Here is a 23,434-nt window from a genome sequence, read left to right on the forward strand (position 1 = left end):
CCAACGTATTAGCAGACTTCTTTACATCATTATTTACAATCGAGACTGACACCGAAATGCCAGAAGTGGAAAAAGTAAATGCACCACCATTACAAAACATGACATTCAGCATAAAGTTAAGAAAAAAAACAAGACCCGATGGGATACGCCCTAGAGTACTCAGGGAAGTCAGAAGTGTCATGTGCACTCCCTCAGCGATCTAATTTCAAACCCACTAACACAGAACTTCCTGAAGACTGGAAATGCATTAATATCACAGCCTTGCTTGAGAAAGGGAATAGAAAGTAGCTGGTAATCATAGACCCGTCGATTTGACTAGTATAGTATGTAAGCTAATGGAATCGCTAGTGAGAACAAATAATTGAGCACATGAAGACATACATTATTTAGTAAGAATCAGTTTGGCTTCATTAGTGGTCGTTCTACACTGCTACAACTTCTGCATGTTGTAGACAAATGGAAGGAAATGTTGGACATAGGGGACTGTGTTGATGTAATATACTGCGATTTCATGAAGGCGTTTGACAAAGTCCCACACCTACACCTATTAAACAAACTAGAAAAACACCAAATCACTGGTTAGTACATTGTAATATCAAATGTGTAGAAATCGGAAAGGAAAGAGGTATCGAGTGGATTACGTTAAGGATCTTTGCTGAGTCCCATTCTGTTTGTACTTTACATCGACAACATGCCAGAAGTCACCGGTTTAGGTATTGATGCTTGCTTCTGTGCCGATACCAAAGCATTTAGAGGTACATTTCAGCAAACCGATTGTGACAACTCCCAGACGGACATACGTGCATTATATGAAAGGTCCGAAAATGGATTCTATGATTCCACCTAGAGAAATATAAAAGTTATGAGAACTGGAAATCGAAAGTAGAACGGAAAGCGTACAGTCTGAAGAAGAGTTTACCTCCAATGGAGTATATAGAAACAAGGATACAGAAGTGACTATCGACACCAAACTCATTTGAACAACACGTGTCAGATAAGATCAACAAACTATTGAATACATAGATTGTAAGACCTCTAAACTACTATACACAAGACAACTGGTAAGACCTCATCTTAAGTATGCTAACCAAGTATGGTGTCTTCATCTAAAGAAACATTCTGAAGCTATAGAAAATGTCCGAAGAGCCACCAAACAGTTACTAGGGCCATCATCTTTCATACGAAAAACGACCAAACAAGAAGTTAAACTTTCCAACAGAGACGACCTAGAGGTGATATGATCCAGATGTACTACAAGATACTAATCGGAAAATATGATGAAAATGTGAACCCGTGATGACTCCACCATCCGCGAGCGGCCACCAGCTTACACTATATAAATCAAGATCAAGATTAGATATCAGGGAAATATTCGTTTACACAAAGAACAGTAAAGCCATGGAACAGCCTACCAAAGTAATAACAGCACCATCAATAGAGTCCTCTGAAGCAAGGCTAGATCGTTCTAGGAAAGGCAAGCGCAGAAATATAACTATAACGAGAAAATACACACGACCGGGCATGATCTGAAAAATGTAAGTTTAAAGAGGAGCTGACAGAAGAGGACGTTACAGGAGTCCTACAGTCAGAAGAGAAAATGTGAGTATTTATGACCAATTCTCCATAACGCGTACATCGTTTCATCATGTACTTACTTCATACCGACTTATTTCCTTTCCTAGTGTCATAGAGTAGCTATAAATACTTCATTTCAGAGGCCGTTTCTGAATCTATAAACTGATATTCCAACTTAGCCATGAGCAGTACAGTAGAGTACCACACACCACAAGACTGCTTGTCAATGTGCGCACTTCACCTATACTGCCCTGCCCTGTGTCTGCTATGTGCTGGTTTGCGTCTCAATGTGCGCCGAGGATCACGCTCAGTCTTCCACAAGGGATGTCTCTTCGTCGCTGGCGTATGAGGAGACGATAGGCAGGTTTGGGACTACGGTGCAGACTGGCAAGTTCGCAGGGTTGATGATGGGTGTGATGTGGCCTCAGGAAACAGGGGGTTTCTCCAACATACTTTACCAATGGGGAGCTTGATGTGGTAGTCCCGGTGGCAATCGATATCTAAGATTGTCCTTTCTGTCCCACCGTTTCGTGAAGGAATCTTGGTTGCGGACAGGTTCACCATGCTTTAAGAGGCAGAGAGCGGGCGGTGTTGCAATGGTATTACTCTGCCTTCAGCTGCAGAGTTGTCGTGCATCACACTCGTCCTCTGCGTCCTGCCAATCTGGAGCGGAGCAGTGACGGTGATGGCATGGCTGTACGCAGCGGAGGGTTGCGTATATCCATCAGTCCTCGGTCGAAGTTTCCATCATCCAGGCAGCTATTATTGGTGGTCTTGCTGATGAGGTGCTTCACCTTTACAAAGGCCACAGCATGACTGCTGGCTTGCAGGTAATGCGGCCATGAGACGCGGTGTCATGCCCAACGCCTGATAAAGGCACGAAATCTGGAGCTGGAGAACTGAGGTGCATCGTTCGTGCGGAAAAGGACAAGTCCGCCCACAGTAACGAAGAAACTAAGGAGAAGCTTGATGTGACGTCCCTTATGTACTGACCAACGTGTGACCATATAGACAGACGATCGGAGTACAGCAGAAATTCCTTTCCTGCGTGGGAGAACAGGTCAGCAGAGACGCCCTGGAAAGGTCGGGATGGGGACGGGTCGTACATCAGTGGCTCCTTCCTCTGGGATGGTTGGAAGGTCTGGCACAAGTTACGTGCCTATATGGTGTTCATGATGTCACCTGTGATGCCAGGCCACCACACCATCTGCCGGGCCCGGCGCTTTGTGGACTGTGCCTCGTTGAGAGTCGTGAAGGCGGGAGAGAAGGTTGCTGCGGCAAAGTGCGACAGAGATGAGCTGGGCGCCGTGGAGAACGAGACCTTCGTCAGTAGCCAGGCTGTTTCGTATTTTCAAAAAATCTCAGTTCTGGTGGTACTTTTTTCCCGTCTGTGGGGAACCCGCAATAACGGCGTCGTGGAGCTGACGGTAGGTGTCTTACTGGGCGGCAGCTGTACATATCTCCTGGATGACGAGGTTAGGGAGGTGATCGGGGAGCCGCGACGACTCTTACAGTGCTTTGACCACCATGATCATGCAGCTACTATGTAGGTGACGTACGCCTCTGCCGGGGTCGGACCATTCACAGGCGCGCGGGAGAGTACGTATACTTCATGCTCCTTCCCCTCATGCCACTGTCCTGAAGGAAAACTGCCCCGTGTTCTCAGACGCTAGAGACGTGGGGTCTGTCTCCACAGCGTCCAGTGTGTAGTCGTTCAAAATGGAAACCAACGGCTTGTGATCGATGAGGTAATCAAAGTGTGGAAGACCCAATTGGTATGTACAGGCAGCACTTCATGGCCCACACAGCTGCCACGACTTCTTAATCCACAATGGCATATCTTGTCTCCGCGTCGCAAAGCCTCTACTAGTCACTGGCGCTAAGGAAGGGCGTATCCCACACCTCTCAGACGTGAGGGCGTCTGTCTGCAGAACTGTGGCAACATTAGCAACAGCATTTCTCCCTTATTATTGCTGCTACACTGGCAGTACACCATCCCTCATCTGTGGCTGTTATTCTGGCAAGAGGATCTCCCACAATGTGCCCATTCCACTGGCAAACAAACTTCTCATCACTGGCTGTTACACTGGTAAGCACACCTTCCTTCACTATGGCTGTTGCATTGCTATCGAGAAGCGTGGCGACCAGATATACCTGTATATGACGGCGATAGTTTTGCATAGCGGAAGCCCAGTGAATGGATGATAAATCATTAACCTTGGAGGAGTTTTAAGTAAGATGAATTAATATTAGAATATAAAAACTTGTAAGTTGTTAATGTTAGGCCAGAGTTCAGCTGTGTTAGTCAGGGCAATGTTAAACTCCCGCTGTGAGCGTTCGGGCAGTTTAACTCCTGCTGTGATAGTTAGGACAGAATTCAGCTCCCGCTGTGAGAGTAAGGCCAGGGTACAACTGCTGTGAGAGTTAGGGCAGAGTTCACCTGCTGCGAGAGTAAGGCCAGAGTTCAACTCCCGCTGAGAGAGTTAGGCCAGAGTTCAACTCCCGTTGAGAGGGTTAGGCCAGAATTCAACTGCTAGTGAGAGTTAAGCCAGAGTTCATCGTTCGCTGTTAGAGTTAGGCCAGAGTTCAATTCCCGCTGTGAGAGTTAGAACAGAAATCTGCTCTCGATGTGAAAGCCAGACCAGAGTTCAACTCGTTGTGAGTTAGGGCAGAGGTCAACTACTGTGAGAGTTAGGCCAGAATTCAATATATGGAAATGGTACATTACATATAGAATAGCTATATTTGATGATAAAAATCCGTTCATTATTTAAAGAATAGGTATATTTGATATTAAACCGGTACATTAGATACAGAATAGGTATATTTGGTATTAAATCGGTGCATTAGATACAGAATTGGTATGTTTGATATTAAACCCGGTACAGTAGATACAGAATAGATATATTTAGTATTAAATCGGTACATAGATACAGAATAGGTATATTTGATATTAAACCGGTACATTGGATACAGAATAGGTATATGTGATATTAGATCGATACATTAGATACGGAATGGGTATATTTCATATTAAACCGGCCCATTAGATACAGAAAAGGTATATTTGGTATTAACACGGTGCATTAGACACAAAATAGGTATATTTGATATCAAACCGGTACATTAGATACAGAATAGGTATATTTGATATTAAACCGGTACATTAGATACAGAATAGGTATATTTGGAATTAAAACGGTACATTAGATACAGAATAGGTATAATTTAGAATAAGAACTTGAAGAGCTGAATAGACGGGGATTTTTACAATGAGAGTTGAGACGCATATATGATATGAGTATTATCATCATGATATTCTCCTGGCCAAGTTAAGGTGGTATGTATGTATGTGTTACAGGAGGACCGTTTGAGGCTGGTCATCAGTACAAGTACCAGTACCAGGCCCAGGTTACCAGTACATCACAAGCTACACCCAACCAAGACTCACGTATTGCCCTGACTACCGACGTTATCATCACTGCCAACACACCGTGTGACCTTAAGCTCCAGGTGGGTCAACACTTTTGTATAACAGGTGGGTCAGTACTTCCGAATACCAGGTGGGTCAACACTTCCGAATATCAAGTGGGTCAACACTTCCGAATACCAGGTGAGTCAACACTTCCGTATACCAGGTGGGGGCAACACTTCCGAATACCAGGTGGGTCATCACTTCCGTATACCAGATGGGTCTACACTTCCGAATACCAGATGGGTCAATACTTCCGTATAAGAGGTGGGTCAACACTTTCTTTTGTATACCAGTTGGGTCAACACTTTCGTATATCAAGTGGGTCAACACCTGTATACTCAGTAAGTCAACACTTCCGTATACCAGGTGGGTCAATACTCTTCCATATGCCAGGTGGGTCGACGCTCTCCCGTATACCAAGATGGTCAACGTTCTCTTTTGTATAACAGATGGGTCAACACCCTCTTCCATATACCAAGTGCGTCAACACTTGTATAAAAGTTGGGTCAACGCTCTCTTCTGTATACCAAGTGGGTCAATGCTTTCTTCCGTATACATACCAGGTGGGTCGACGCTCTCTTCCGTATACCAGGAGGGTCAACACTCATTTGTATACCAGGTGGGTCAATGCTATCCCATATACCAAGTGGGTCAACACCCTTGTATAGCAGATAGGTCAGTGCTCTCTTCCATAGACCAGCTGGGTCAACACTCTTCTGCATACCAAGTGGGTCATCGCTCTCTTTTGTGTACCAAGTAGGTCAAAACTCTCTTGTATACCGGATGGGTCAACACTTTCTTTTGTATACCAGTTGGGTCAAGATTTACTTCCATATACTAGGTAGGTCATCACTTGTATACCAAGTGGGTCAACACTCGTATACCAGGTGGGTCAACGCTCTCTTCTGTATGCCTGGTGGGATCAATAATCTTCCATATACCAGGTGGATAAACGTTCTCTTCTGTATACCAGGTGGGTCAGCACTCATATACCAGGTGGGCCAACGCTCTCTTTTGTATACCAAGTGAGTCAACTCTATCGTATAACAAGTGGATGAACACTTTCTTCCATAGACGAAGTGGGTCAACACTCATCCGTAGACCAAGTGGGTCTACACTATCTTCTGCAAACCTAGTGGGTCAATGCTTTCTTCTATATACCAAGTGGGTAAATACTGTCCTCCATATACCAGGTAGGTCAACACTTTTGTAAACCAAGTGGGTCAATACTCTCTTCCATATATCAGACGGATTAACACTCTCTTCCGTACACCAGTTGGGTCAACGCTTACTTCCATATGCCAAGTGGGTCAATGCTCTCATATACTAATTGGGTTAATACTCCCATTTACTAGGTGGATCAACGCTCTTCCATATACCAAGTGGGTCAACGCTCTCTTCCGTATACCAGGTGGGTCTGTGCATCTAGCGAGCTATATATATCTATGAGGAAGTTAGAGACAATGTTATCTCTAGAGGCCATGAAATCTTATATATACTTTGCCCTGCCTATCATATAACAAATTTTCACATTAATTATATAACCTATCAACATTAAAAAGAAAAAAATGGGAAAAATGGCTTGGTTCTTCATCAGGTAACCTCATCATGTTTACGTATAATGCCCAAACTTGCCACCACATGGACAGTTGGACACCTGGGTCACGGGTAATTGGCGCTGACCAGGCAATCTTTGGTATAGTTAGACAAAACAGAAAAAATAATCTTCCTTAATTTAAGAGACTTATTTGGGCCCACTCCTCTCCTGCCTCTCTTAAGAACAGGATTGCCAATATACCCCCCAACCCTCATGAGATCTTGGAGCCTTAAGTGACTGCCTGATCTACTGAAAGCAGACTGCCCAATCTACTTAAAGCAAAGTCCATCCCTTAGGTTGATATTTTGTCTCTGCTCCTGTAAGGTGTCTGGTGTGTCTCTGCCTCCAGGACTTGGAGCTAAAGGATGCCTCTGGTTGCTGCTTCCCATAATTTCCAATTAGAGATCAGCCAAACTGGGTCTTATACAATACCTTTCCCCAAATAGTGAGGCTGTGGTATTCTCCTTTTATCTTTTCATATTTCACATACCTTTCTTCCTTTTGAGTCAGGTTTAAAAATGCCGAAAGTGCTCTGACTATCTTTCCCACCCTTTTCTCATTCTTAATTTTCATTTTCCTCTTGATGGCCATGTCCGCTAGATAAGATGTGTACATACACAGAGATTCTTGATCATATGCATCTGAAGAGTTTATAAAATCATGAATATAGTTCTGTAATCACAGAAGTGAATATTTTTTTTTTTTGTGAATAACTACTGTAACAGTTATTAATGGATTCAAGAGATACATATTTCCTATGGAAAATTTGGGTAAGGTTTATGTAGGTTCTTTTTCTTCTTAATCTTATCCCTTGTTTAAAGTTATTCAAATTTACATATATTTTCTGATCATTAACAATACTGTGCTGACCTTTTAGTTCTTGTGGTAAGATAGAAGTGAGGGTAAGTTATTGCATCTGAATATGGATGTTAATAGATGTATATGAATTTATCAAAGCTACATCCATATGATGTTACTTAAGCCAAGCACCACTAAAATTTTGGGTACAGAGTGATTTTCAGTTGCAGTGGTATTGTAATGGTAAATGAACAGAATAAGAGTAGAGGAGAATGGTTTGAAGAAATCTGTTTTGCTCTTTGGTAAATAAATCAATGATTTCATGGGATATGAAAAAAAAAATGATAAACCTTTGGCTATCAATGTCAAGGAAAAGATGTGGTTCATGACTGTAAGATTTGGGAAAAACTAATAATTCAACAGAAATTTTGAAAACCTGACCTAACTTTTTCTACCAGGTAATATTCATCGTTGTATACATTGAAATGCATATGGCGAACATAACATTAAAACATACTTTTCAGCTCATATCCAAACTGAGTTAAATTCTGTTTCAAGTTAAGTTTCAGTAAGGTTTTCTTGAGTTGTATTGATTTTTGACATGTTCCTATGACATTTGAGTAAATTGAACCCCACCTTTTCCATATATATATTTTTTTATTTATTTATTTATTTTGCTTTGTCGCTGTCGTTAGCGAGGTAGCGCAAGGAAACAGACGAAAGAATGGCCCAACCCACCCACATACACATGTATATACATACACGTCCACACACGCAAATATACATACCTATACATCTCAACGTATACATATATATACACACACTGACATATACATATATACACATGTACATAAATCATACTGTCTGCCTTTATTCATTCCCATCGCCACCTCGCCACACATGAAATAACAACCCCCTCCCCCCTCATGTGTGTGAGGTAGCGCTAGGAAAAGACAACAAAGGCCACATTCGTTCACACTCAGTCTCTAGCTGTCATGTAATAATGCACCAAAACCACAGCTCCCTTTCCACATCCAGGCCCCACAAAACTTTCCATGGTTTACCCCAGACGCTTCACATGCCCTGGTTCAATCCATTGACAGCACGTTGACCTCGGTGTACCACATCGTTCCAATTCACTCTATTCCTTGCACGCCTTTCACCCTTCTGCATGTTCAGGCACCGATCACTCAAAATCTTTTTCGCTCCATCTTTCCACCTCCTATTTGGTCTCCCACTTCTCGTTCCCTCCACCTCTGACACATATATCCTCTTGGTCAATCTTTCCTCACTCATTCTCTCCATGTGACCAAACCATTTCAAAACACCTTCTTCTGCTCTCTCAACCACACACTTTTTATTACCACACATCTCTCTTACCCTATTATTACTTACTCAATCAAACCACCTCACACCACATATTGTCCTCAAACATCTCATTTCCAGCACACCAATCCTCCTCTGCACAACTCCATCTATAGCCCACGCCTCGCAACCATATAACATTGTTAGAACCACTATTCCTTCAAACATACCCATTTTTGCTTTCCGAGATAATGTTCTCGACTTCCACACATTCTTCAAAGCTCCCAGAACTTTCGCCCCCTCCCCCACCCTATGATTCACTTCCATTTCCATGGTTCCATCTGCTGCTAAATCCACTCCCAGATATCTAAAACACTTCTTTTCCTCCAGTTTTTCTCTATTCAAACTTACCTCCCAAATGACTTGTCCCTCAACCCTACTGAACCTAATAACCTTGCTCTTATTCGTATTTACTCTCAGCTTTCTTCTTTCACACACTCTGCCAAACTCAGTCACCAGCTTCTTCAGTTTCTCACATGAATCAGCCACCAGCACTGTATCATCAGTGAACAACAACTGACTTACTTCCCAAGCTCTCTCATCCACAACAGACTGCATACTTGCCTCTCTTTCCAAAACTCTTGCATTCACCTCCCTAACAACCCCATCCATAAACAAATTAAACAACCATGGAGACATCACACACCCGTTCCGCAAACGTACATTCACTGAGAATCAATCACTTTCCTCTCTTCCTACACATACACACGCCTTACATCCTCAATAAAAACTTTTCACTGCTTCTAACAACTTGTCTCCCACACCATATATTCTTAATACCTTCCACAGAGCATCTCTATCAACTCTATCATATGCCTTCTCCACATCCATAAATGCTACATACAAATCCATTTGCTTTTCTAAGTATTTCTCACATACATTCTTCAAAGCAAACACCTGATCCACATATCCTCTACCACTTCTGAAACCATACTGCTCTTCCCCAATCTGATGCCCTGTACATGCCTTCACCCTCTCAATCAATACTCTCCCACATAATTCCCCAGGAATACTCAGCAAACTTAAACCTCTGTAATTTGAGCACTCACTTTTATCCCCTTTGCCTTTGTACAATGGCACTATGCAGGCATTTCGTCAATCCTCAGGCACCTCACCATGAGTCATACATACATTAAATAACCTTACTAACAGTCAACAATACAGTCACCCTCTTTTTTAATAAATTCCATATATATATATATATATATATATATATATATATATATATATATATATATATATATATATATATATATATATATATATATGGGGTTGCTAGGGAGGTGAATGCAAGAGTTTTGGAAAGAGGGGCAAGTATGCAGTCTATTGTGGATGAGAGAACTTGGGAAATGAGTCAGTTGTTGTTCGCTGATGATACAGTGCTGGTGGCTGATTCGTGTGAGAAACTGCAGAAGCTGGTGACTGAGTTTGGTAAAGTGTGTGAAAGAAGAAAGCTGAGAGTAAATGTGAATAAGAGCAAGGTTATTAGGTACAGTAGGGTTGAGGGAGAAGTCAATTGGGAAGTAAGTTTGAATGGAGAAAAACTGGAGGAAGTGAAGTGTTTTAGATATCTGGGAGTGGATTTGGCAGTGAATGGAACCATGGAAGCGGAAGTGAATCATAGGATGGGGGAGGGAGCGAAAGTTCTGGGAGCTTTGAAGAATGTGTGGAAGTCGCGATCATTATCTCGGAAAGCAAAAATGGGTATGTTTGAGGGAATAGTGGTTCCAACATTGTTATATGTTTGTGAGGCGTGGGCTATGGATAGAGTTGTGCGAGGAGGGTAGATTTACTGGAAATGAGATGTTTAAGGACAATATGTGGTGAGAGGTGGTTTGATCGAGTAAGTAATAATAGGGTAAGAGAGATGTGTGGTGATAAAAAGAGTGTGGTTGAGAGAGCAGAAGAGGGTGTTTTGAAATGGTTTGGTCACATGGAGAGAATGAGTGAGGAAAGATTGACCAAGAGGATATGTGTGTCAGAGGTGGAGGGAATGAGGAGAAGTGGGAGACCAAATTGGAGGTGGAAAGATGGAGTGAAAAAGATTTTGAGTGATCGGGGCCTGAACATGCAGGAGGGTGAAAGGCGTGCAAGGAATAGAGTGAATTGGAACGATGTGGTATACCGGGGTTGACGTGCTGTCAGTCGATTGAACCAGGGCATGTGAAGCGTCTGGGGTAAACCATGGAGAGTTCTGTTGGGCTTGGATGTGGAAAGTGAGTTGTGATTTCAGTGCATTATTACATGACAGCTAGAGACTGAGCGTGAACGAATGTGGCCTTCGTTGTCTTCTCCTAACGCTACCTCGCGCTCATGGGGGGGGTCATTTCATATGTGGCGGGGTGGCGACGGGAATGAATAAAGGCAGTAAGTATGAATTATGTACGTGTGTATATATGTATATGTCTGTGTATATTTACATATGTATATGTTGAAATGTATAGGTATGTAAATGTGCGTGTGTGGACGTGTACGTACATACATGTGTATGTGGTTTAGTTGGGCCATTCTTTTATCTATTTCCTTGCACTACCTTGCTAACGCAGGAGACAGCGACAAAGTATAATAATAATGATAGTATAATAGTTATGTCATAAGGGGAAAATCAAGATTATTTTCTTCTTTTGACAGATTGTTAATGTATTTGTTGAAGATGTAGCTGATGAAGATTCACAATGGTTTAAGGAAGCTGTCCAACAGCATGATTTGCATTTCAAGTAAGTTAGTATCTCATAGTAAGATTACAGCAGGTTAGGAATTCAATGTATGCTTAAGGTAATATAGTGAGGTCAGATCAGAACATCATATTCCTGTCCAGTGTAACAGTATATGCAGTTGTGTAACTCAATCAGTTTGTCACCAGTTCATTTAGGGTGAGATAATTACATTGGTGTTGCCGGAGAGGAGTGATGATTGGACCTAGTAGCCCTAAAGACAGTGAATGGTACACTGCAACAAAACATTATTAGCAGAACATGACTGGAATTACCTTCAAGTTATGTTTCTTTACAGAAAATCTGTATACAAAAAGATATTCATAAACCGTTTAATTCATTATTTTAAAGTACTGTACTTACGAGTGTTGAGCAGACAGATAGACATAACCATACTAGCACACTCCTAAATGTTACATGTGGCTTAGTGCAGCACAATAGGCCCTGTTACACATCTGAGATATGGTCAGAAGTAGGATTTTTGGTTGTTAATCATCTTTTAGCAAATTCAGTTTTTCCATCCACCTTGTGATATGAATAGGAGTTAGATTCTTTGGGAATATTTCTGGTTAAAGATTTTTCACCAAAATATTTATTAGAATATTAATGAAATGCCCACATACAACAGCAATATACATACATTCTGCTAATCTTCAGGTACCTCACCATGATCTATACTTACATTGAAAATCCTCTCCAGCCAGGCAACAGCACAGTCACCCCTTAAGAAATTCAAATGCAGTACCATCCTCTTCAGCCATCTTGCCACATTTCATCTTAAGCAAGGATTTTACCATCTGTTCTTTCTTCAAACCACTTTCCGTGACTCTTACTTTGCACAACTCTTTAGCTCAAACATCCTGCCCTATAATCAAACACATTCAACAACCCTTTAAAATACTCACCTCATCTCCTCACCTTGGTACTACCAGTTACTGCTTTCCCATTTGCCCTCTTCACCAATGTTCACATTTAATTTCTTGTTCTCACATTATCAACTTCCAAAACGTTTTATTCTCCCTAAAGTTTACTGATAGTCACCCCATCTCTCATTTGCACTATTGTACATATCTCAATCATCTGTACTCCTTTCCTTAAATACTACCCATATATCTCTCTCTTCTCTTTCACTCACAACTTTACTTCATCCTCTCACCACTAACTACCCTTTACCATCTGCCCATTTGCCACCTTCTGCATGTAACACACTTCTCTTGCACATCCCAGCACTGCCTCCCTAAATACTTCCTATTCCTCTCCCCTAGCTTTGTTTACTTTTACCCTTTGCCATTTTACACTCAATCTCTCCTAGTAGTTTCTTCATAGAAGTCTGTTTTCAAAGCTAACTTACTTTCACCATTCTCTTCTCACCCATATCATTTTCTCTTTTACAAAAACCCCAACAAATCTTCACTTTTGCTTCCATCAGGTAATGATGAGATGTCCCTTCATCTGCCCCTATCAGTACATCATTCACATCCGAGAGTTTCTCTTTTGCAAGCTTGTCAGTTAGTATGCAGTCCAATAATGCTCGCTTACTATATTTCCTAACCACATACACATACACCCAATTTCTCCTAGTAGTTTCTTCACAGAAGTCTGTTTTCAAAGCTAACTTACTTTCACCATCCTCTTCTCACCCATATCATTTCCTCTTTTTCAAAAAACCTAACAAATCTTCACATTTTCCTCCATCAGGTAATGATATGTCCCTTTATCTGCCCCTATCAGCACATCATTCACACCCAAGAGTTTCTCTTTTGCAAGCCTGTCAGTTAGTATGCAATCCAGTAATGCTCGCTTACTATATTTCCTAACCACACACACATACCTGTGTATGTTCCTCTTTTTAAGCCAGGTACTCCCAATCACCATTATCTTTTTCAACACACAGCTTCACCAGCTATTCACTTTTTCCATTTACCTTACTGAATACCCCATGTCTCTAGGTATACCCCTAGGTGCCACATTTGCCACATTACTCACTTTTGCATTTAAATCACCCTCTTTAAAACCCAGTCTCTTGCTTCAAAACTGCTGATGCACTTACCTGTCCCAAAACATTGCCTCTCAACATCTTTTTTCTCATGGCCAGGTGCATAAGCAGTAATGATCACCTATCTTATGTAATCTTCCCCCATTTCTATCCTCATCAGTCTGGAGCTCACCTCCTTATACTCTTTCATACATTCCCACAACCCCTGCTTTAGTAATAGTGCTACGCTTTCCTTAGCATTTGCACCTGACTTTACTAAGACATTCCCAAACCATTCTTCCCCTTTACCTCTAAGCTTTGGTTCACTTAGTGCCAGAACGTGCAGGTTTCTTTCCTTGAATATACTAACCTGTATCCCCTTTCTTTCCATCTTGTTTACACCCACACACATTCAGACACCTCAGCCTGAAGCCTTAAGGAGGATGAGCATTATACTGGATGGATTTAATGTAACATTTCACTGAGTTGCTTCAGTAGCAGTGACATAGAGGCTGCTAGGATGGGGAGTGCTGGAGTTATTTAGAGAAAGGGGTAGGCTTGTCTCATTCTTCATATGGGGACGACACTATAGAAATGTTTATTGTTGGATTCTGGGTCTTTGCAGTGCTCTTCTCTGAGAAAGGCTGTGCTGGAATTATGAGAGGATTCTTTGGAGGCTGACCATTTGACAGTTCTTGTGGAGGCGAGAATCAGGGAGAAGTGGAGGTATGGTGTAAGGAAGAGTTGAGGGGTAAAAATGTTGGAAAGCGAGATGATGAAACAGAAAGAATGCAGGGAGGAGTATGAAAGGAGAGTAACTTAAAAGTTTAGATGGAAGTGCAGTAATTGTAGCGATTTAGTCATGTGTGAATGAGGTGTTTAAAATGTTTAGAGAAAGACTATTCAAGGTTGTAGAATTAGTAGTTGGAAACAAGGTTGTGAAATATAGAAATAAAAAGGGAAATGCATGGTGGATGAATGAGATTAGATATGCTGTGGAGAGGAAAAAGGCATATGCTAGATTACTCAAAAGGAATGTACCAGTGAAATTTCAGCATAGGAGGAGGGAAGAATATAAGGTGTGTAAGCGGAATGTTAAGAATCTGATGAAGGAAAACGAAGAAAGAGTAGACAAGGATTTTGGAAGCAAGTTGAGTAAAGCTAAGGGAAAATTATTTTTTTTATAGCTTATTGGCTGCTTAATTGGTTAGGCTTAAGTGGCATTTTGAGGATGGTAGGAAATGAAGGTCTTCAACTTGTGTGTTTATTGTAGATTCTTAAATCCTACCATCTTCAGAACACCACATAAGCCTAACCAATGAAGCAGCCAATGAGCAATCAGCTTAGCTGACCAGCTCTGCCCACTTGTCCCCACCCAATCCACCAGAATCATATATAAGTAGCCACCCACAACAGAACTATCAGATCCAACCTAAGATGGATAAAGTTAGTTCTGAAATGTTGCAGCCCTTTGGGGAACTCCTGAAGAAACTTCAAGAAGACCATCAAAAATTTGTGTGACAAATAGAAACTGTGCATAAGAAAATAGATAAAGGAGATTGTGCCATAGCTTTGAGCTTCGTATGCCTCCAAGAAAATATCCTACCTGGCTACACTAACATATATATAGGTACATATATGCACATACACATAAGTATTATTATCATTATCATCCTTGATTGCCATTTCTCGCGTCAGCGAGGTAGCGCCAGGAAACAGACATAGAATGGCCCATCCTCTCACTTACACATATATAAGCATAAATGCCCATATATGCACATATACATATATACACATGTAATTACTTGTTTGCCTCCATCCATTCCTGGTGCTACCCTACCCGCAGGAAACAGTATTGCTACCCCATGCTTCAGCAAGGTAGTGCCAGGAAAAACAGACAAAAAAAGGCCACATTCGTTCACACTCAGTCTCTAATGGTCTTATGTAATGCACCAAAACCACAGCTACCTATCCACATCCAAGCCTTACAGACCTTTCCATGGTGTACCCCAGATATTTCACATACCCTGGTTCAGTCCATTGACAGTACATTGATGCCAGTATACCACATCATTTCAGTTCACTCTATTCCTTGCATGCTTCTCATCCTTTTGTATGTTGAGGCCCCGATTGCTCAAAATCTTTTTCACTCCATCCTTCCAGCTCCAATTTGGTCTCCTGCTTCTCCTTCTTCCCTACACCTCTGACACTTATGTCCTCTTTATCAACCTTTCCTCACTTATTCTCTCCAATTGTTCAAACCATTTCAACACACCCTCTTCTGCTCTCTCAACCACACTCTTTTAATTTCCATACATCTCTTACCCTTTCATTACTTACTCTAGCAAACCACCTCACACCACATATTATCCTCAAGCATTTCATTTCCAACACATCCACCCTCCTGTGTACAACCCTGTCTATAGCCCATGCCTCGCAACCATTAATTATTTTTGGAACTACCATACTTTTAAACATCCCCATTTTTGCTCCCTGAGATATCGTTCTCTCCCAGAACCTTTGCCACCTCCCCCACCCTGTGACTCATATATATATATATATATATATATATATATATATATATATATATATATATATATATTTCTTTATTTATTTATTCATTTTGCTTTGTCGCTGTCTCCTGCGTTAGCGAGGCAGCGCAAGGAAACAGATGAAAGAATGGCCCAACCCACCCACGTACACATGTATATACATACATGTCCACACATGCACATATACATACCTATACATTTCAACGTATGCATATATATATATATATATATACACACAGACATATACATATATACACATGTACATAATTCATACTGTCTGCCTTTATTCATTCCCATCGCCACCCCGCCACACATGAAATAACAACCCCCTCCCCCCAAATGTGCGTGAGGTAGCGCTAGGAAAAGACAACAAAGACTACGTTCGTTCACACTCAGTCTCTAGCTGTCATGTAATAATGGACCGAAACCACAGCTCCCTTTCCACATCCAGGCCCCACAAAACTTTCCATGGTTTACCCCAGACGCTTCACATGCCCTGGTTCAATCCATTGACAGCACGTTGACCCCGGTATACCACATCGTTCCAATTCACTCTATTCCTTGTACACCTCTCATCCTCCTGCATGTTCAGGCCCCAATCACTCAAAATTTTTTTCATTCCATCTTTCCACCTCCAATTGGTCTCCCACTTCTCGTTCCCTCCACCTCTGACACATATATCCTCTATGTCAATCTTTCCTCACTCATTCTCTCCATGTGTCCAAACCATTTCAAAACACCCTCTTCTGCTTTCTCAACCACACTCTTTTTATTACCACACATGTCTCTTACCCTATTATTACTTACTCGATCAAACCACCTCACACCACATATTGTCCTCAAACATCTCATTTCCAGCACATCCACCCTCCTCCACACAACTCTATCCATAGCCCACACCTCGCAACCATATAACATTGTTGGAACCACTATTCCTTCAAATATACCCATTTTTGCTTTCCGAGATAATGTTCTTGACTTTCACACATTCTTCAACGCTCCCAGAACTTTCACTCCCTCCCCCACCCTATGATTTACTTCCGCTGCCAAGTCCTCTCCCAGATATCTAAAACACTTCACTTCCTCCAGTTTTTCTCCATTCAGACTTACCTCCCAATTGACTTGACCCTCAATCCTACTGTACCTAATAACCTTGCTCTTATTCACATTTGCTCTCAGCTTTCTTTTTTCACACACTTTACCAAAGTCAGTCATCAGCTTCTGCAGTTTCTCACGTGAATCAGCCATCAGCGCTGTATCATCAGCGAACAACAATTGACTCACTTCCCAAGCTCTTTCATCCACAACAGACTGCATACTTGCCCCTCTTTCCAAAACTCTTGCATTCACCTCCCTAAGAACCCCATCCATGAACAAATTAAACAACCATGGAGACATCACACACCCTTACTGCAAACCAACATTCACTGAGAACCAATCACTTTTCTCTCTTCCTACACGTACACATGCCTTACATCCTCGATAAAAACTTTTCGCTGCTTCTAGCAACTTGCCCCCCCACACCATATATTCTTAATACCTTCCACAGAGCATGTCTGTCAACTATCATATGCCTTCTCCAGATCCATAAATGCTACATACAAATCCATTTGCTTTTCTAAGTATTTCTCACATACATTCTTCAAACCAAACACCTGAGCTACACATCCTCTACCACTTCTGAAACCATACTGCTCTTCCCCAATCTGATGCTCTGTACATGCCTTCACCCTCTCAATCAGTACCCTTCCATATAATTTCCCAGGAATACTCAACAAACTTATACCTCTGTAACTTGAGCACTCATTTTTATCCCCTTTTTCTTTGTTCAATGGCACTATGCAAGCATTCTGCCAATCCTCAGGCACCTCACGTGAGAAATACTTAGAAAAGCAAATGGATTTGTATGTAGCATTTATGGATCTGGAGAAGGCATATGATAGAGTGGATAGAGATGCTCTGTGGAAGGTATTAAGAATATATGGAGTGGGAGGCAAGTTGTTAGAAGCAGTGAAAAGTTTTTATGGAGAATGTAAGGCATGTGTACGTGTAGGATGAGAGGAAAGTGATTGGTTCTCAGTGAATGTAGGTTTGCGGCAGGGGTGTGTGATGTCTCCATGGTTGTTTAATTTGTTTATGGATGGGGTTGTTAGGGAGGTAAATGCAAGAGTTTTGGAAAGAGGGGCAAATATGAAGTCTGTTGTTGATGAGAGAGCTTGGGAAGTGAGTCAGTTGTTGCTCACTGATGATACAACGCTGGTGGCTGATTCATGTGAGAAACTGCAGAAGCTGGTGACTGAGTTTGGTAAAGTGTGTGGAAGAAGAAAGTTAAGAGTAAATGTGAATAAGAGCAAGGTTATTAGGTACAGTAGGGTTGAGGGTCAAGTCTATTGGGAGGTAAGTTTGAATAGAGAAAAACTGGAGGAAGTAAAGTGTTTTAGATATCTGGGAGTGGATCTGGCAGTGGATGGAACCATGGAAGCGGAAGTGGATCATAGGGTGGGGGAGGGGGTGAAAATCCTGGGAGCCTTGAAGAATGTGTGGAAGTCGAGAACATTATCTCGGAAAGCAAAAATGGGTATGTTTGAAGGAATAGTAGTTCCAACAATGTTGTATGGTTGCGAGGCGTGGGCTATGGATAGAGTTGTGTGCAGGAGGATGGATGTGCTGGAAATGAGATGTTTGAGGACAATGTGTGGTGTGAGGTGGTTTGATCGAGTAAGTAACGTAAGGGTAAGAGAGATGTGTGGAAATAAAAAGAGCGTGGTTAAGAGAGCAGGAGGGTGTTTTGAAATGGTTTGGGCACATGGAGAGAATGAGTGAGGAAATATTGACCAAGAGGATATATGTGTCGGAGGTGGAGGGAACGAGGAGAAGTGGGAGACCAAATTGGAGGTGGAAAGATGGAGTGAAAAAGATTTTGTGTGATCGGGGCCTGAACATGCAGGAGGGTGACAGGAGGGCAAGGAATAGAGTGAATTGGATCGATGTGGTATACCGGGGTTGACGTGCTGTCAGTGGATTAAAACAGGGCATGTGAAGCGTCTGGGGTAAACCATGGAAAGCTGGGTAGGTATGTATATTTGCGTGTGTGGACGTATGTATATACATGTGTATGGGGGTGGGTTGGGCCATTTCTTTCGTCTGTTTCCTTGCGCTACCTCGCAAACGTGGGAGACATCGACAAAGCAAAAAAAAAAAAAAAAAAAATATATATATATATGTATGTATGACTCATGGTGAGGTGCCTGAGGATTGTCGGAATGCGTGCATAGTGCCATTGTACAAAGGCAAAGGGGATAAGAGTGAGTGCTAAAATTACAGAGGTATAAGTTTGTTGAGTATTCCTGGGAAATTATATGGAAGGGTACTGATTGAGAGGGTGAAGGCATGTACAGAGCATCAGACTGGGGAAGAGCAGTGTGGTTTCAGAAGTGGTAGATGATGTTTGGATCAGGTGTTTGCTTTGAAGAATGTATGTGAGAAATACTTAGAAAAGTAAATGGATTTGTATGTAGCATTTATGGATCTGGAGAAGGCATATGATAGAGTTGATAGAGATGCTCTGTGGAAGGTATTAAGAATATATGGTGAGGGAGGCAAGTTGTTAGAAGCAGTGAAAAGTTTTTATCGAGGATGTAAGGCATGTGTATGTGTAGGAAGAGAGGAAAGTGATTGGTTCTCAGTGAATGTAGGTTTGCGGCAGGGGTGTGTGATGTCTCCATGGTTGTTTAATTTGTTTATGGATGGGGTTGTTAGGGAGGTGAATGTAAGAGTTTTGGAAAGAGGGGCAAGTATGAAGTCTGTTGTGGATGAGAGAGCTTGGGAAGTGAGTCAGTTATTGTTCGCTGATGATACAGCGCTGGTGGCTGATTCATGTGAGAAACTGCAGAAGCTGGTGACTGAGTTTGGTAAAGTGTGTGAAAGAAGAAAGTTAAGAGTAAATGTGAATAAGAGCAAGGTTATTAGGTACAGTAGGGTTGAGGGTCAAGTCAATTGGGAGGTAAGTTTGAATGGAGAAAAACTGGAGGAAGTAAAGTGTTTTAGATATCTGGGAGTGGATCTGGCAGCGGATGGAACCATGGAAGCGGAAGTGGATCATAGGGTGGGGGAGGGGGCGAAAATCCTGGGAGCCGTGAAGAATGTGTGGAAGTCGAGAACATTATCTCAGAAAGCAAAAATGGGTATGTTTGAAGGAATAGTGGTTCCAACAATGTTGTATGGTTGCGAGGCGTGGGATATGCATAGAGTTGTGCGCAGGAGGATGGATGTGCTGGAAATGAGATGTTTGAGGACAATGTGTGGTGTGAGGTGGTTTGATCGAGTAAGTAACGTAAGGGTAAGAGAGATGTGTGGAAATAAAAAGAGCGTGGTTGAGAGAGCAGAAGAGGGTGTTTTGAAATGGTTTGGGTACATGGAGAGAATGAGTGAGGAAAGATTGACCAAGAGGATATATGTGTCAGGAGGTGAGGGAACGAGGAGAAGAGGGAGACCAAATTGGAGGTGGAAAGATGGAGTGAAAAGGATTTTGTGTGATCGGGGCCTGAACATGCAGGAGGGTGAAAGGAGGGCAAGGAATAGAGTGAATTGGAGCGATGTGGTATACAGGGGTTGACGTGCTGTCAGTGGATTGAATCAGGGCATGTGAGCGTCCTGGGGTAGGCCATGGAAGGCTGTGTAGGGTATGTATATTTGCGTGTGTGGACGTGTGTATGTACATGTGTATGGGGGGGGTTGGGCCATTTCTTTCGTCTGTTTCCTTGCGCTACCTCGCAAACGCGGGAGACAGCGACAAAGCAAAAAAAAAAAAAAAAAAAAAAAAAAAAAAAAAATATAAATAAAAAAAAATATATATATATATATATATATATATATATATATATATATATATATATATATATATATATATATATATATATATATATATATATATATTTTTGTTGCCGCTGTCTCCCGCGTTTGCGAGGTAGCGCAAGGAAACAGACGAAAGAAATGGCCCAACCCACCCCTATACACATGTATATACATATGTCCACACATGCAAATAAACATACCTACACAGCTTTCCATGGTTCACCCCAGACGCTTCACATGCCCTGATTCAATCCACTGACAGCACGTCAACCCCGGTATACCACATCAATCCAATTCACTCTATTCCTTGCCCTCCTTTCACCTTCCTGCATGTTCAGGCCCTGATCACACAAAATCTTTTTCACTCCATCTTTCCACCTCCAATTTGGTCTCCCACTTCTCCTCGTTCCCTCCACCTCCGACACATATATCCTCTTGGTCAATTTTTTCTCACTCATTCTCTCCATGTGCCCAAACCATTTCAAAACACCCTCTTCTGCTCTCTCAACCACGCTCTTTTTATTTCCACACATCTCTCTTACCCTTACGTTACTTACTCGATCAAACCACCTCACACCACACATTGTCCTCAAACATCTCATTTCCAGCACATCCATCCTCCTGCACACAACTCTATCCATAGCCCACGCCTCGCAACCATACAACATTGTTGGAACCACTATTCCTTCAAACATACCCATTTTTGCTTTCCGAGATAATGTTCTCGACTTCCACACATTCTTCAAGGCTCCCAGGATTTATATTATCCCTGGGGATAGAGTAGAAAGAATACTTCCCACATATTCCCTGCATATCGTGGAAGGCGTCTAAAAGGAGAAGGAGTGAGGGCTGGAAATCCTCCCCTCCAATTGTTACTTTTCCAAAAGAGGGAACAGAAAAGGGGGCCAAGTGAGGATTTTCTCTTTAAGGCTTAGTCTTCTGTTCTTAACGCTACCTTGCTAACATGGGAAATGGCAAATATGTTTGAAAAAAAAGAAAAAAGTATATATATTTATTTATTCATTACACTTTGTTGCTGTCTCCCACATTAGCGAATTAACACAAGGAATCAGACAAAAGAATGGCCCAACTCACCCACATACACATGTGTATACATACATGCCCACATACGCACATATACATACTTATACATTTCAACATATACATACACAGACATACACATATGTACACATGTACATATTCATACTTGCTGCCCTCATCCATTCCTGTTGTCACCCCACCACCCATGAAATGGCACCCCTCCTCCCTCTGCGCGCATATGAGGCAGTGCTAGAAAGACAACAAAGGCCACATTCATTCACACTCAGTCTCTAGCTGTCATGTGTGGTGCACCGAAACCACAGCTCCCTTTCCACATCTAGGCCCCACCTAGATGGTTTACCCAGGCACTTCACATACTCAGGTTCAATCTATTGACAGAGTAAATGAAGTGTTTTAGACTGTGTCTGAGAAATACTGAGGAAAACAGATGGATTTGTATGTAGCATTTATGGACCTGGAAAAAGCACATGATACAGTTGATAATAGAGATGCTTTGTGGAAGGTCTAAAGAGTATATGGTGTGGGAGGTAAGCTTCTAGAAGTAGTGAAAAGTTTTTACCAAGAATGTTCGGCATTTGTACGAGTAGGAAGAGAGGAGAGTGATTGATTCTCAGTGAAGGTCAGTCTGCAACAGGGGTGTGTGATGTCCTCATGGTTGTTTAATTTGTTTATGGATAGGGTGGTTAGGGAGGTAAATTCATTAGTTTTAGAGAGAGGGGCAAGTATGCAGTCTGTTGGAGATGAGAGGGTCTGGGAAGTGAGTCAGTTGTTGTTCACCGATGATACAGCTTTGGTGGCTGATTCAAGGGAGAAACTGCAGAAGTTGGTGAATGAGTTTGGAAAAGTGTGAAAGAAGTTGAGAGTAAATGTGAATAAGAGCAAGGTTATTAGGTTCAGTATGATTGAGAGACAATTAAATTGGGATGTAAGTTTGAATGGAGAAAAATTGGAGGAAATGAAGTGTTTTAGATATCTGGGAGTGGACTTAGCAGCAAATGGAACCATGGAAGTGGAAGTGAGTCACAGGATGGGAAAGATGGCAAAGGTTTTGGGAGCAATGAAGAATGTGTCGACAGAGAGAATGTTGTCTTGGAGAGCAAAAAATAGGTATGCTTGAAGGGATAGTTGTTTCAACAATATTACATGGTTGCAAGGCATGGGCTATAGATACAGTTGTATGGAGGAGGGTGGATGTGTTGGAAATGAAATGGTTAAGGACAACATAAGGTGTGAGATGGTTTGATCAAGTAAGTAATGGAAGGGTAAGAGAGATGTGTGGAAATAAAAACAGTGTGGTTGAGAGAGCAGAAGAAACTGTTGAAATGGTTTGGACATATGGAGAGAGTGAGTAAGGAAAGACTGACAAAGAGGATTTATGAGACAGGGGTGGAAGGAAGAAGAAGTGGGAGACCAAATTGAAGAGGGAAGAATGGAGTGAAAAAGATTTTAAGTGATTGGGGGTTGAAC

General features: G+C 41.9%; 1 protein-coding gene across 1 annotated transcript in view; it reads left to right on the plus strand.

Moving 5' to 3' along the window:
• Window positions 1-23,434, plus strand: part of LOC139761485 (uncharacterized) — a 419,732-nt gene that overhangs the window by 20,769 nt on the left and 375,529 nt on the right. The window contains 2 exon segments of the mRNA XM_071685744.1: window positions 4,937-5,088; window positions 11,442-11,527. Coding sequence (XP_071541845.1) covers window positions 4,937-5,088; window positions 11,442-11,527 — 238 coding nt within the window.

This window comes from Panulirus ornatus, chromosome 40 (assembly GCF_036320965.1).
Source record: "Panulirus ornatus isolate Po-2019 chromosome 40, ASM3632096v1, whole genome shotgun sequence".
In the NCBI taxonomy this organism is placed as follows: domain Eukaryota; kingdom Metazoa; phylum Arthropoda; class Malacostraca; order Decapoda; family Palinuridae; genus Panulirus; species Panulirus ornatus.